This window comes from Rhinopithecus roxellana, chromosome 11, assembly GCF_007565055.1.
Source record: "Rhinopithecus roxellana isolate Shanxi Qingling chromosome 11, ASM756505v1, whole genome shotgun sequence".
In the NCBI taxonomy this organism is placed as follows: Eukaryota; Metazoa; Chordata; class Mammalia; order Primates; family Cercopithecidae; genus Rhinopithecus; species Rhinopithecus roxellana.
In genome coordinates, this window is record NC_044559.1 from 75,799,209 (window position 1) to 75,814,110 (window position 14,902).

Sequence of the window (14,902 nt, forward strand, 5' to 3'; positions counted from 1 at the left end):
GCCTGGATCCTACACACCCTCCCACCCCCAGGGCACAGGGCATTCTGGCTCACACTCGCATCCCGAGCCAGCTAGCAGGAGCCTGTTCTTGGGCATGGCCTGGCGCACACAGCTCACCACCTCGAGGCGCTCGCTGCTGGTCAGGAAGGGAAACTCGCCATTGGAACCCTGGACCACGAAGCCTGCAAGAGACACAGCTGACCAACTCCTTCCCATCCTCTATAAAACAACCAGGACATTAGTGTTCCTACCTTTCAACACCACAATCTCTTTCACACATTTCCTTCCCATCTTTGCAGGCAGAAGGTTCCCACACAGCTGCAATGACGGTTCACATCGTGTTTCTGTTTTAGACACAGGGTCTCGCTCTGTTGCCCAGGCTGGGATGCAGTGGCTCAATTATAGCTTGTTGCAGCTTCAAACTTCTGAGCTCAAGTAATCCTTATGTAATATGGTTATTACAATTTTAAGCCTTATAGAAATGGAATTAAGCTTAAACAGCCCTCTGCAGTTTTCTGTTTATTTAATACTATGTTTTGAGCTTTGTCCACAGCAGCACACATAGCCCTGATTCATTCATTTTACCTGCTGTATGGTATTCTGTTGTATGGTTAGAACCCAATTTATTTTTCTTTCTCTTGTTGAGAGCACTTAGAATGTTTCCTTCTTTTTGGCTGGGCCTGGTGGCTCACACGTGTAATTTCAGCACTTTAAGAGGCCAAGGTGGGTGGATCACTTGAGCCGAGGAGTTCAAAACCAGCCAGGGCAGCATGGCTCCCTGTCTCTACCAAAAAAGGGCATACCTGTCTCTACCAAAAAAGAAAAAAGAAAAAAAGAATGTTTTCTTCTTTTTGCTATTACAAACAATGCTGAAACAAACATTTTCTGTAGTCTTCTGTGCATATGTCTAAGAGCTCCTGTAGGCTGGGCGTGGTGGCTCACGCCTGTAATCCCAGCACTTTGGGAGGCCAAGGCGGGCGGATCACGAGGTCAGGAGATCGAGACCATGCTGGCTAACATAGTGAAACCCCGTCTCTACTAAAACAATACAAAAAATTAGCCGGGCGTGCTGGTGGGCGCCTGTAGTCATAGCTACTTGGGTGGCTGAGGCAGAAGAATGGCATGAACCTGGGAGGCGGAGCTTGCAGTGAGCCAAGATTGTGCCACTGCACTCCAGCCTGGGCAACAGAGCAAGACTCCATCTCAAAAAAAAAAAAAAAAAAAGAGTTCCTCTAGAGTTCAGATACTTTGGTGTGTAATTGCTGAGTCATATCTATGTGCACCTTCATCTGTGACACATTTTTTATGTATTTACTTTTTCTTTGAGGCAGGGTCTCACTCTGTCACCCAGGCTGGAGTACAGTGGCACAGTCAAGGCTCACTGTAGCCTTGACCCCCCAGGTTCAAGTGATCCTCCTGTCTTAGCCTCTCAAGTAGCTAGGATTACAGACATGAGCTACCACGTCCAACTAATTTGTGTAGTTTTTTTTGTAGAGATGGAGCTTCACCATTTTGCCCAGGCTGGCTCGAATTCCTGGGCCCAGGTGATCCACCCACCTTGGCCTCCCAAAGTGCTAGGATTACAGATGTGAGCCCCAATGCCTGACTGTGTGCCACATTGCTAATCAATCACTGTAGCAGCATAGAATGTCGTACATGCCAAATCTTGGTATTGTCAGAACTAATTTTTGCCAACTTTCTGGGTGAAAAGTGAATCTCCTTGCTTTATTTTGTGTTTTCCTGTTTTTATCAATCATTTACTTGGGATATGTCTAACCAGTAACCGGTACCAGTTACAGGTGAGCCACGGTGCCCAGCCCGCTTAACTTTCTCTTTCTTCTTCTTTCTCCTCTCCATCCCATTCCATTAAAGAAAAAAAAAATAGAAGTAGTTTACAAATAGAATACAATACAACAGGATTCTTAATTAATAGAAGGATATTTGGGCCTGTAATCCCAGCACTTCAGGAGGCCAAGGTGGGAGAATCACTTGAGGCCAGGAGTTCGAGACCAGCCTGGGTAACAAAGTGAGACCCTGACTTTACAAAAAATAAATAAATAAATAAACCAGGTGCATTTGAAGCTGCAGTGAACTATGATTGCGCCATTGCACTCCAGCCTGGGTGACAGAGCAAGACCCTGTCTCCAAAAAAAAAAAAAAAAAATTGGAGGCTATTTGGGAGAAGGAAATGAAAATAAGGCCACAAGCAGTATTGGTATACAAAGTTCTTGCCATATAGTTCTGAGAAATGAGCCAGAAATTTGATGTGGAGTTTCCCGACAGCCAGAGCTACAAGGGAAACACGATCAGTTAACAGATATGTAGAACCCAAAAGATAAAAGCAAAGCAACTGCCCCAGAGAAACACAGAGTTTCCTGGCGCTGGGACCAAGAGAAATTGTTCCTGTGAGTCATCCTTCAGGGGACACTGTGTGATGTAGACTCCACTTCGTTCCACCAACCTTTTTCCATGCTGTTCACTACACCATCAGATTCCAGAGTGAGTTGCCAGGATATCAGGATATCTCTCACTGGATATTTAGCCACCTTGCCTGTTTTTTTTTTTGGTAGTTATTTTGCATTGGTAACATTGCAGGAAACATCTGGAGGCACACAGCTTCTCACTTCTGTGGGATTGCTTCTGGGGGATTGATTTATCTGTGTTCAGGCTAGTAGCCCAAGGTAGGGCCTCCTTGTGTCTTGCTACATGGAGCTGCAGTGCTCTCTGTAAAAGGTGCCAGCACTGGAGGAGGACTCCAATCTAGCTACAATTAGACCAGCACCCTCTGACTAAAGAGTCAGAGATCAAGCTCTTGCCACTCTCTCTGTTCCAATACCAAAGTCGTCTTCCTCCCCACCCCTGCCTGCCGTCCTGGGATGAGGCATGTTCTTGCTGCGGCCACTGATTCAGCCACTATCATCCCCTTCCTTCACCTCTCATCCTGCTGGTCAGTTCCAGGAACACTCTGGGCCCCACTGGTGGAGCTGGTCTAAACAGCAGGACAGCTGGGGCTTGCACTCTGGGAGTCAGAAGCAGACCTTGTGCTCAAAGCTTCTATGACATAGCCCTGTCTTCTATCTCATTGAAGGGGGCAACTGGCTCATGCCTGACTCCCAAGAAGGAAGAAGTGCCTGGCTGGAGAAGAGGGAGTGTGGCGCAGACAGGGCTGCACTGGACTCAGGAGTCACCTCTGGCTATTTAACAAGTCACATCACATCCTTGAGTCTCTGTTTCCTTTTCTTTTTTTTTTTTTTTTTTTGAGACGGAGTCTCGCTCTGTCGCCCAGGCTGGAGTGCAGTGGCCGGATCTCAGCTCACTGCAAGCTCCGCCTCCCGGGTTTACGCCATTCTCCTGCCTCAGCCTCCCGAGTAGCTGGGACTACAGGCGCCTGCCACCTCGCCCAGCTAGTTTTTTGTATTTTTTAGTAGAGACGGGGTTTCACCATGTTAGCCAGGATGGTCTCGATCTCCTGACCTCGTGATCCGCCCGTCTCGGCCTCCCAAAGTGCTGGGATTACAGGCTTGAGCCACCGCGCCCGGCCTCTGTTTCCTTTTCTATGGGATGACAGGGAAATGATTTCAATCCTACCTTATAGGACTGTTTTAAAGGCTTAGATAAGAAAATGTCCCAGAAATCTGTGAGTGGGTACCCCAAAGAGCCTCTCCTTCACCCTGGTTAGATGTCCAGGTGTGAGCCTGATGTGTCCCTGTAGTGTAGAGAGGGGGCCAGAGGAGAGGAAAAGGCCAGGATCTCCGATGAACCAGGGACTGTGGAAAAAGCAGAAAAGCAGAGGGCTCACAGGAGAGGGGTCAGATGCACAGGCCCTGAAGTCAGAGAAGCCCAGGCTAACTCAGTTGAAAAATGGTGATGATATTAGTGCCTTTCTCAGAGTTTCGCTTTGTTTTGAGACAGAGTCTCACTCTGTTGCCCAGGCTGGAGTGTAGTGGTGCAACCTCGGCTCACTGCAGCCTCTGTCTCCCAGGCTCAAACAATTCTCCTGCCTCAGCCTCCCGAGTAGCTGGGATTACAGGCACTTGCCACAGTGCCGGCTAATTTTTGTATTTTTAGTAGAGACAGGGTTTCACCATGTTGGCCAGGCTGGTCTCGAACTCCGGGCCTCCGGTGATCTGCCTGCCTTGGCCTCCCAAAGTGCTGGGGATTACAGACATGAGCCATCATGCCCAGCCTCTTAGAGTTGTTTTGAAGTTTAAATGAGATACTATTTGTAAAGTACTTCGAATAGAACCTGGTGCTCAATAAGTGTTAGCTGTCATTCTTAGGGAATCAGGAGAAAGTGCTCAAACCTTAAATCAGGAGGGTGGCGGGTGTTGAAGGGGAGGCTGCTCTCAATGACCTCTCATTGTACACCCACTGTGATATTAGGAGTGGGTGTACAAGGCCCCCTCCAGCTGTAAGACAAAGGAAGATACTCTCCCCTGCCCCCACATTTACACTTGCTGCTCTGGGAGCTGGATGGCAGGGAGGGGAGTGGGCATTTGGGGCTGGGGACACATAAGAAACATGGTGGCTTACTGTGACTAAAAAGAATCACATAAGGAGTGTCCCCAGACATTATTACGCCTTCTTGGTCCATCATCATTGCCACCTCGTCTGAGAAGTCTTCCTGGGATCTCTCCACTGGGCCTCCCTGCTCTGCATTTCCGTTACCTGTTTCTTGTATAATATTTCCCCATGGACAGCACCCATCTACAAAGGTCCCCAGAACTCTTCAATCCCCCACCCCCTCCCCCACCTATGGGATTAGACACAATTTCTCAATCTCACCTCTCCTATAAAATGAGAAATTGGGCCCGGCACAGTGGCTTACACTTGTAATCCCAGCACTTTGAGATGCCAAGACAGGCAGACTGTTTGAGGCCAGGAGTTCGAGACCAGCCTGGCCAACATGGTGAAACCCTGTCTCTACTAAAAAACTTAAAAATTAGGCCAGGCACGGTGGCTCACGCTTGCGATCCCAGCACTTTGGGAGGCCAAGGCGGGCGAATCACAAGGTCAGGAGTTCGAGATCAGCCTGGCCAACATGGTGAAACTCCGTCTCTACTAAAAATACAAAAATTAGCTGGGCATGGTGTCAGGCGTCTGTAATCCCAGCTACTTGGAAGGCTGAGGCAGGAGAATCGCTTGAACCCAGGAGGCAGAGGTTGCAGTGAGCCGAGATTGCACTACTGCACTCTAGCCTGGGCGACAGTGCGAGACTGTCTCAAAAAATAATTTAAAAAATAAATAAAAATAAATAAAAAATTAGCTGAGCGTGGAGGCACGCACCTGTAATCCCAGCTACTTGGGTGTCAGAAGCAGGAGAATCGCTTAAGCCTGGGAGGTGGAGGTTGCAGTGAGCCCAGATTGCGCCACTGCATGGTAGCCTGGGTGACAGAGTAAGACTCTGTCTCAAAAAAAAAAGAAAAAAAAGTCCAGGGATGGTGGCTCATGCCTGTAATTCAAGCACTTTGGGAGGCCGAGGCAGGCTGATCACTTGAGGTCAGGAGTTCGAGACCAGCCTGGCCAATGTGATGAAACCCTATCTCTACTAAAAATACAAAAATTAGCTGGGCGTGGTAGTGCACTGAGGTAGGAGAATCACTTGAACCCGGGAGGCGGAGGTTGCAGTGAACCGAGATTGTGCCACTGCACTCAAGCCTGGGTGACAAGAGTGAAACTCGGTCTCAGAAAACAAAAACAAAAACAAAAACAAAACAGGCTGGGCGCCGTGGCTCACGCCTGTAACCCCAGCACTTTGGGAGGCTGAGGCGGGCGGACCACGAGGTCAGGAGATCGAGACCATCCTGGCTAACACGGTAAAACCCCGACTCTACTAAAAATACAAAAAAATTAGCCGGGTGTGGTGGCGGGCGCCTGTAGTCCCAGCTACTCAGGAGGCTGAGGCAGGAGAATCATGAACCTGGGAGACGGAGCTTGCAGTGAGCCAAGATGGCCCCACTGCACTCCAGCCTGGGTGACAGAGCGAGACTCCATCTCAAAAAAAAAAACAAAAAACACAAGCTGACTGCCATGGTTCCCCAGACACACTGCACTTCCCTCCCTCTGCACACTTGCTTGTGCTGTTCCCTTCTGCCTGGAACACCTCCCAAATTCCGTGAGGGCCAACAAGCTCAAGTCTGCTCCCCAGCATTCTGTTTTCCTTGCCCAGTGCTCACCTTACTTTGCCTGGGTGCATTCTGGCCTCCGATGTGGCACCTAGCATAGGAATTTGTTGTGTGAAAGAAAAACAAGTTCTTTTTTTTTTTTCCTGCCCTGGTCTGTGGCCAAACTTTTTTGCACGATGTAATTCATAACCTCCCTCTGAAAGAATTACAATTCCTCAGTGAGCTGAGATCGCGCCACTGCACTCCAGCCTGGGTGACAGAGCGAGACTCTGTCTCAAAAAAAAAAAAAAAGTACAGGGATTTTCTATACATCCTTCACCCACCCTCCACCAATGATAATGTCTTACCTACCTATAATATGATGACCAGAACCAAAGAATTAACATTGGTACAATGTCATTAACTAAGGACTTTATTTGAATTTTGCCAGTTTGAGTCTGAGGCTGCAGTGAACTGATATCACCACTGTACTCCAGCCTGGGCAACATGGTGAAATCCCATCTCTACTAAAAATACAAAAAAAAAAAAAAAAAAAAAAAATTAGCCAGGCATAGTGGTGTGTGCCTTTGGCCCCAGCTACTCTGGAGGCTGAGGCATGAGAACCGCATGAACCCGGGAGGCAGAGATTGCAGTGAGCCGAGATTGTGCCACTGCACTCCAGCCTGGGCAACGAAACGAGACTCTCTCTCTCTCTCTCTCTCTCTCTCTCACACACACACACACACACACACACACACACACATACAACAAAAAAAAAAAAAAAAAAAAAAAAGGAAAGGAAAGAAAAGAAAAGAAAAGAAAAAAGAAAAAAAAATTAGCCAGCTGTGACTCCACACACCTGCAGTCCCAACTAGTTGGGAAGCTGAGGTGGGAGGATCGTTTGAACCCGGGAGGCAAAGGTTGCAGTGAGCCATGATCACGCCACTGTATTCTAGCCTAGGCGGCAGGAGTGAAACTCTGTCTCAAAATAAATATATATATATAACAAGAAAAAAAGGGAAAAGAAAAAAGAAAAGAAAACCAAGATGATCAGGATAAATAGCTAATGCACGCAGGGCTTAATACCTTAGGTGACATGTTGATAGGTGCAGCAAACCACCATGGCACACGTTTACCTATGTAACAAACCTGAACGTCCTGCCCATGTATCCTGGAACTTTAAATTAAATTAAAAACAAACAAACAAGAAGACAGTGTTGTGCCCACTCAGTAGCTGTAGACCTAGGTGGTGGGGAGGTACTAACATGGATCCCAAAGGGCCCCAGAAGGCAGGTGGGGCCGGGGAGAGAACTGCCTTGTAGGATGCCACATGACTTGAGAACAAAGATAGCACCAAGAGGACAGGGGCCCTCATTCCCATCTGGCTTAGTTAGCCTCCTCTGAAAGCCTGTTTCTCTTCCAAGCCCAATACCTGGCTGCTCCCCCGTTCCCTGGCAACATCAGGTTGGTGGTGTTGAGGCGTCTGGAGGTGCCCCTTTTCCAGAACCTGAGACCAGGGTAGCTGTTTCATACAGCCTTAAATCAGGCCCAGTGAAAAGGTCCCAGGCCGGGGCCCACACGCAGAGGACTGCTGGAGAGGGAGCCACCTCCCTCCATCCCTGCCAGACCTCAGGCTGCCCACAGAACCCCTGGAGTCAGAGTGAAGGCACACAAAGCTTTATTGGCTCCGTTGCAGGCAAGGACATCAGTGTGGGGCTCTTGCCTGCTCCCATCTGTCTTCCCTTGGTGGGTCTTCAGGGGCCTCAGGGTCTGTCTCACCTGCGCTGTGTCCTCCCAGCTCTCCCTCCAACAGGGGCCATCTTCTGCAGCAGACCACACTCATGGAGTTGAAAGGGCCCATGATCCCTGTGGGGAGCCTAAGAAAGTAGGGATTTGGGCACAGCATCTCACCCTGGGCTGCATAGATGGCCCCATAGGAGAGAAAACAGACATGTGTGTGAGCCAGGCTTGCTGGGGGCAGGGGCATCTCCACCCGTGGTTAGATGGCTTCCAAGCAGTCATAGATCTAGTGTCTGCGGTTGGGCAGGCTGTGGCTCTGGTGGCTCGGGTGGCCGTGGTGACTGTGGCCATAGAAAGTGTGTGTGTGGTTGGCACCAGCTATGGTGTTTTCCCGCTGGGTGAGGAAATTCTTTTGCAGCTTCATCTCTACTTCCTCGAGGGCCCTCAGCTCCTCCTGGTTGATGTCCTTGGACTCCAGGTGACCTGAGTGCTGGTAAGCTGTGGCCCGCTGCAACATGGAGTGAGCCAGGTGCCGCCCCTGGGTGTCAATCTCCTTGGTGCAGGCAGCCACAGCGGCCCACATGGCCTCATCGGTGGATGGGGCTTTTCCAGACTCCTGGTGGATCTCTTGGATCACTGACGGCCCAGATGTCTTCTGCCTGCTGGCGAAGGAATCCCGGTGCAGAGCGGAGCCCACTTCTCCGTGCCTCGTGGTGAAGGTCTCCATGTGAATTGTGGTGCTGGCCTCTCCACTCCCACTCTCAGTCTGGGTAGCATTGCCACTGGTGCTGGCGTTGTTGTTGCGGGCCAGCTTCTCTTCGGAAAGGCGGCTAAAGTGAGATTTAATCCAGCTTTCATTCTTTGCTTTATGGGATTCTGGTGACTTGTCCTTGTCTGGTGGACACTCAGAGGTTACCTTTCTTCTCCTCTTTTTCTGAACCCACAGCATGAGACCTCCACCTCCTAGCAAGAGGGCAGTCCCCAGCACCACCTTGCATGATGGCTGCTGGATGAGCTCCAAGAAGGTCTCCAGGACCCTACACCAGGCAGGCAGAGCTAAGAGCACGCTGGGCGATCTCTGGTGGTATGGTTCATGCTTGAAAGGGCAGGCTCCCCAAGGATGTCTGGCGGGCAGGCCCCCTGCTGCACCCTCCCTAGGTGCCCCCTACCACCTCAACAATGAACCCCATTGTGAGGAAGGCAGTTGGGGGTGGGGTGGGGAGAGTGGGGTGGGGAAAGGCTGCAGCATCCCTCATGTCTAGCCTGGCATGCATTGCCTGAGGCCTGGGTCCTGTCTCCTCCTGACAGCTGTCCCCAAGCTCAGTGAAAGGGCCGCTTCTCTGATTCTGAGTCCTTCTGCCTTCTGCTTGGAACCCATTCTACAACTTAGGCCTTTGTATCTTCCAGTCTTTGGTTTCTCTTTCTCCTGATCTGGTGGTCCCCGGGGGCAAAGGATGCTGGGTCAGGCTGGCCATGGCAGAAGGACCCCCTTGACGGGGCTGGTATCCATTCCTAGCCATCTGAGACCAGAGAACCCTCCATCCAGGGCCCATGTCTGCTGCCAGCCTGGCATAGTCCATCCTCATTTGAGCCCCTCACCCCACTACAGGGCAGAGTTCAGAGGGAAAAGAACCCAGGAAGAAGCTCATTCTGGAATAACTAACATGAGGTCACAATGGGCTGAGGGCGGGGAGGCAAGCAGTGGGCTGAGAAGGCAGAGTGGACAGGACAGGGGACTTCATTGGGTCTAGATTCCGGACGGTGGCTGCTACCTCTTGCCTTAGTGATGCACCTACAAACCTGGAATTTGTCCCCCCATGAATAGGCATGGTTCGGGTTGTGAGCAGCTGAGCTTGCTGGCAAGGCTTTCCATAGGTGCAGACAACGAAAAGCCTAATTAGTCTCCAAGGCCTCTCAGGGTATAGACAGGCCTGGGCCACTGTATTTTTTTTCCCCTCGAAAGCATCTAGCCCATTAAAAAAAAATAAGAAATGCCAAAATGGGGTTGTAAAAATTGTGATGCTTTAAGCAAAATATTTTCTTTAACAGAGTAATGGTTTTAATATATACAAAATATTATATCATTGCAAGAAAGCATGGTGCACTCTACATATGGAAGAAATAGGACGCAAGCATTTTATGAAGAACCTTATCTTCCCAGTCCTGCTGCACTAGTCCTGTGGTTGGCCACTAACCTCATTTGGAAATAACAATTCAAAGTCCATCTTTGAGGGTGTTTATGGGTGTGAGTTCAGGGCCATAGAGCCCTTCTGTAATGACCCCCTCCTCTAGACTACGGTCATAACTTTTATTTAAAAAGAATACTCTTGGCCGGTGCAGTGGGTCATGCCTGTAATCCCAGCACTTTGGGAGGCTGAAGCAGATGATCACAAGGTCAGGAGATCGAGACCATCCTGGCTAACATGGTGAAACCCCATCTCTACTAAAAATGCAAAAAAAAAAATATTAGCCGGGTGTGGTGGCAGGAGCCTGTAATCCCAGCTACTCAGGAGGCTGAGGCAGGAAAATGATGTGAACCTGGAAGGCAGAGCTTGCAGTGAGCCGAGATCACGCCACTGCACTGCAGCCTGGGAGACAGAGCAAGACTCCGTCACAAAAAAAGAAGAAGAAGAAAAAGAATACTCTTTATTCAAATAATCAGTACGAATTAGCGATGCTAAAAAGATTTTTTTAAAAAGAGCTACACAGGGCCAGGCATGGTGGCTCACGCCTGTAATCCCAGCACTTAGGGAGGCAGAGGCAGGCAGATCAGTTGAGCTCAGGAATTTGAGACCAACCTGGGCAACATGGCAAAATCCCATCTCTACTAAAAATACAAAAAATTAGCTGGGCATGGTGGTGTGCACCTTTGGTCCCAGCTACTTGGGAGGTTGAGGTGGGCAGATTGCTTTAGTGCCAGGAGGCAGAGGTTGCAGTGAGCCGAGATTGTGCCACTGCATTCCAGCCTGGGTGACAGACTGAGACTCCATCTTAAAGATAAACAAATAAATAAATAAGAGGCCCAGCACGATGGCTCACACCTGTAATCCCAGCACTCTGGGAGGCTGAGGCTGGCAGATCGTGAGGTCAGGAGTTCGAGACCAGGCTGGCCAACCTGGTGAAACCCCATCTCTACTAAAAATACAAAAATTAACCAGGCGTGGTGGCAGGCACCTGTAATCCCAGCTACTCAGGAAGCTGAGGCAGGAGAATTGCTTGAACCTGGGAGGTGGAAGTTGTGGTGAGCCGAATTGCGCCACTGCACTCCAGCCTGAGCAACAGAGCGAGACTCTGTCTCAAAAAAAAAAAAAAAAAAAAAAAAAAAAAAAAAAAATGAGAGCTACAGAGTTTCAGGGAGTGCTTTCCAGAAGAATCTCTAACTCTTCACTGATTCATCCAGGGCAGCTTCCCACCTCCTATTTATTTATTTTAATAGAGACAGGGTCTCACTATATTGGCGAGGCTGGTCTCCAACTCCTGGTCTCAGGAGATCCTCCTGCCTTGGCCTCCCAAAGTGCTGGGCTTACAGGAGTAAGCCACTGAGCCTGGACCCCGTCTCCTCTTTAGAGGACCTTTAATGGCTGCAGGAGGCCCTTACAATGTGACATATTCCCTCCTCGGCCTGAGTGTTGGGCTGCAAAGTCTACCTCAGGGGCCAGGACAGGGCAAGAGAAATACAGATGTCAGAGCGAAAGTTGTTTGCGTCTTCCTTCCTGGGCATTTTGGCTATGCCCCAGAAGCAGGGAAGGGACCCTCTATCTCTGACAGTGTTCTCTGTGACAGTGCCTGGGAAGGATTATACTGACCCTGTGGCTCAGAGCCTGAAGGCTCAGTTCCTATTCTAAAATGAGGAAACTGGATTTGAAAGGTTAAGTGACTAGCCAGGCGAGGTGGCGGGCGCCTGTAGTCCCAGCTACTCGGGAGGCTGAGGCAGGAGAATGGCGTAAACCCGGGAGGCGGAGCTTGCAGTGAGCTGAGATCTGGCCACTGCACTCCAGTCCGGGCGACAGAGCGAGACTCCGCCTCAAAAAAAAAAAAAAAAAAGAAAGGTTAAGTGGTTTCCCCAAGGTCTCTGTTAACTGGCAGAAGTGGCAGGATTCTTGCCCAGGTCCTCTGACTCCAGATGCTGGGCTCTTCCTACCACACCCCGCTGGCTCTCTGGTGTGTGGGTGAGTGATCAGATGGAAGCTGGAGCCAGCATAGCTTGCGAGGGAGACAGACAAGTGAGTATGTGCGGCCCACGGCCTGCCAAATCCCCAGAAGCCTGTGCTCCTGGGCACCCCATGCCCTCTGCAGGAGTGGGTGGGTAGCACGGAAGGGAGGGTCCAGAGAAGAGTCTGGGGGTCTCTGTGGATTCTCTGGGTGGCAGGCAAGCACCAGATGCAAAGTCCACCCTCCCCACCCTGAACTAGAGCATCCTTGAACCTTGAAGCTGAAGTAAGGTCTTCTACTTAGAGGCTCAAAATGCTTCTCACTTCAGGAGAACCAGGACCTCACCAAACCTCCAGGCCCCACGAGCCAAGCACCAGCAGAAACTTAGAGTTGTGTCCCTGCTCAACGTGGGCCTCCACAGGGCATTCGTTGTCCCCAAGGAAGGGGCACATTCCCTCAGTACTGAGCTATGAATGATCAACGTGTCCACCAGGCCAAGGGTCACAGTCACAAAGCAACTTTGCCGCAATGCCAATCACACTGTCACTTTCATCATTATTACTGTTGGAATCAGTACCTTCCAATGCATATTATTCTACAATTTATAGCATGCTTTCAGTTGCATTCTCTCAGATTTTTTTGTTCAACCATCCCATAATATGAGCATTATCACTCCCATGTGTCCGATAGGGATAGCAATCATCCCACACTAAGTCAGTGCCAGAGCTGTGATTTTTTTTTTTTTTTTTTTTAGATGGAGTCTTGCTCTGTCACCCAGGCTGGAGTGCAATGGTGTGATCTTGGCTCACCACAACCTCTGCCTCCCGGGTTCAAGTGATTCTCCTGCTTCAGCCTCCCAAGTAGCTGGGATTACAGGCGCCCACCACCATGCCCAGTTAATTTTTGTATTTTTAGTAGAGACGAGGTTTCACTATGTTGGCTAGGCTGGTCTCAAACTCCTGACCTCGTGATCCACCCACCTCTGCCTCCCAAAGTGTTGGGATTACAGGCGCTCACCCAGAGCTGTGATTTGAAACCAGAGTCCACGGTCTACATGATACTGCCTCAATAGGAGACACACCATTCCCAAAGCTGACCAGACACTCTGTTGAAATAGTGTGGCCTAGCAGCTCCAAAGGGTTTATAATGCGAGTCAGTGAGGGAGTAAAACGGAGCATGGGCCATGCAGTCAGACGAGGTGCAAATCTCAGCTCAGCTATGTGTTAGCCGAACGACCTTGGGCAGTGACCATGTTACTCTGAGGCCCGGACTCCCATCTGTGGGATGGTCCTATAGAGAGCACTACCTCAGAGGATTGTGCGGTAAGGAATGGGGATGGGCGGAGCAGGGCAAGCAGGATTTGCCATTTTCTTCTACCTTCATTTATTGCGCCTGGGACTCTGTTACATGTTGAGTGTTGCAAATATCATCTGGTCCCTAACCTCAGAGTGGGGGAGACCCATGTGTAAAAAGAGACGGGATCACAGGAGCCACAACAGGGAGAACTAATTCTGGCAAGGAGGCTTTGTCCAGAAGAGAATGTACAAACAAACTTTGGAGGGAACTGGGACTGTGGCTGGACTGCCACGTGACCCCAGCCACATGCCCTCACATCTGCACTGAGTAACAAGGTTGACAAGTACTTTCACACCCATTTTCCAGTCCAACCCCAGAATCACTCTGGGAGCTACAAAGACACGTTAACAGTTTACAGCTGGGTAAACTGAAGCAGGTGAGGTTTAGCTTAAGTTTACAGGCCAGCAAGGAGCTTCCTGCCTGTCTCCTGACTCCAGACCAGTCTCCCCTGTTCCTCTCCAATAATAAAATGACCCACTGAGTACCAGACTATCCCTGGACAGCTTGACAGAGCCTGTGTACCCTCCCTTGGTCTCTGGTTAAAGAGAATAGGGTCACTCACATCTCCCCAACTCCCACATAGGACGGCCCCGCTTACCTCGGAAGGGGAAGGTGCCCAGTTTGTGCAGATTCTCCTCCAGTTTCCCATAGTCCACCTCTGCAGTGGCAGTGAAGGGGGTGGTCACAGGGGGGTAGATGCCCGCAATGTCCACCTTCTTCCCCTCCCCTGAGGCCCAGCCCCTCACATTCCTGGACAAGCTCCTGCTTAGCCCCTGCCTCACAGAGGACCAGACTTGGGGACCCAGCATCTCTGCAGGAGGCCTGAGGCACAATTGGTCTATGTCCCGGAGTGAGACTTAGTTTGAACTCTTTCTAACCCCCATTAATGATCAATGTGTCTAGTTAAAAATTTGCGGCCTCCCTGACTTGTGGCCACTGGGGCAGGCCTGAGCTGGGTGTCCCCAGGGTCAGGAGCAAGGCCTATAGGCCCCAGGGGGCCCTCTTCCTTCTGGGTAGCAGCTGGAGAAATGCCACAATCCAGTGTCCCTCTGGCCAGATGTAGGACTGGTTTCTGGGATCCCAATACTAAAGGGTATCTCCAGCGGGATCTGGGCCCTCCTCCCACAATTCCCAGCCCCAAAGCCAGAAGCCTAGCCAGGTTTCCACGGGCAGTTGTGAGGTTGGTGGAGCTGATTGGCTGAGCAGGCCCTGCCCTGTGGGAGGCATGGCAAGGCTGGGCAAGAAGCTGCCTGTGGCGGGCTGTCCCTCCCCTGCCCTGCTCCCTTGCCAGGCTCCTCCTGCCAAGGCAGCCACGTGACAAGCCTGTGCTAGCCACAGACAGCCCCACAGGACAGCAGTCACCAGGAACGGGGCCCAGGATGAGTGTATTACCGTCAATCCATGCAAGGGCCAAGCCTGGCCCTAGAGACGTGGGAAGGGGCAGGAAAAGTTGCATCGTGGGAAGTTGGGACGTGGGAAGGGGTAGGAAAAGGGCAGGGAAGAAAGGAAAAGAGACCACAGTAAAGCAGCTGCGGGGCTGGCTCAGAGGG

At 50.5% G+C, this 14,902-nt stretch overlaps 2 protein-coding genes across 6 annotated transcripts in view; both read right to left on the minus strand.

The window, feature by feature from the left end:
- Positions 1-14,521, minus strand: part of HOGA1 (4-hydroxy-2-oxoglutarate aldolase 1) — a 32,417-nt gene extending 17,896 nt beyond the window's left edge. For 2 of the 5 annotated variants that reach the window (XM_030941514.1, XM_030941513.1), the window contains exons 1-2: positions 13,951-14,521; positions 54-182 (exon numbers count right to left, since the gene is read on the minus strand). In XM_030941514.1, the coding sequence (XP_030797374.1) occupies positions 54-182; positions 13,951-14,161 (340 nt within the window). In that variant the 5' untranslated portion in view covers positions 14,162-14,521. The remainder of the gene's footprint in view (positions 1-53; positions 183-13,950) is intronic. The other 3 variants (XM_010389552.2, XM_010389551.2, XM_030941515.1) reach the window with 3 other exon arrangements.
- Positions 7,766-8,793, minus strand: C11H10orf62 (chromosome 11 C10orf62 homolog). Its single transcript, XM_010389550.1, has one exon. It carries the CDS (start codon positions 8,791-8,793, stop codon positions 8,131-8,133), a length of 663 nt encoding a protein of 220 aa, XP_010387852.1. The 3' UTR covers positions 7,766-8,130.
- Positions 14,522-14,902: the final 381 nt, after the last annotated feature.

Excerpts from the sequence above, each read along its gene's own strand:
- C11H10orf62 (XM_010389550.1), bottom strand. The coding sequence starts at position 8,793 with ATGCTGTGGGTTCAGAAAAAGAGGAGAAGAAAGGTAACCTCTGAGTGT.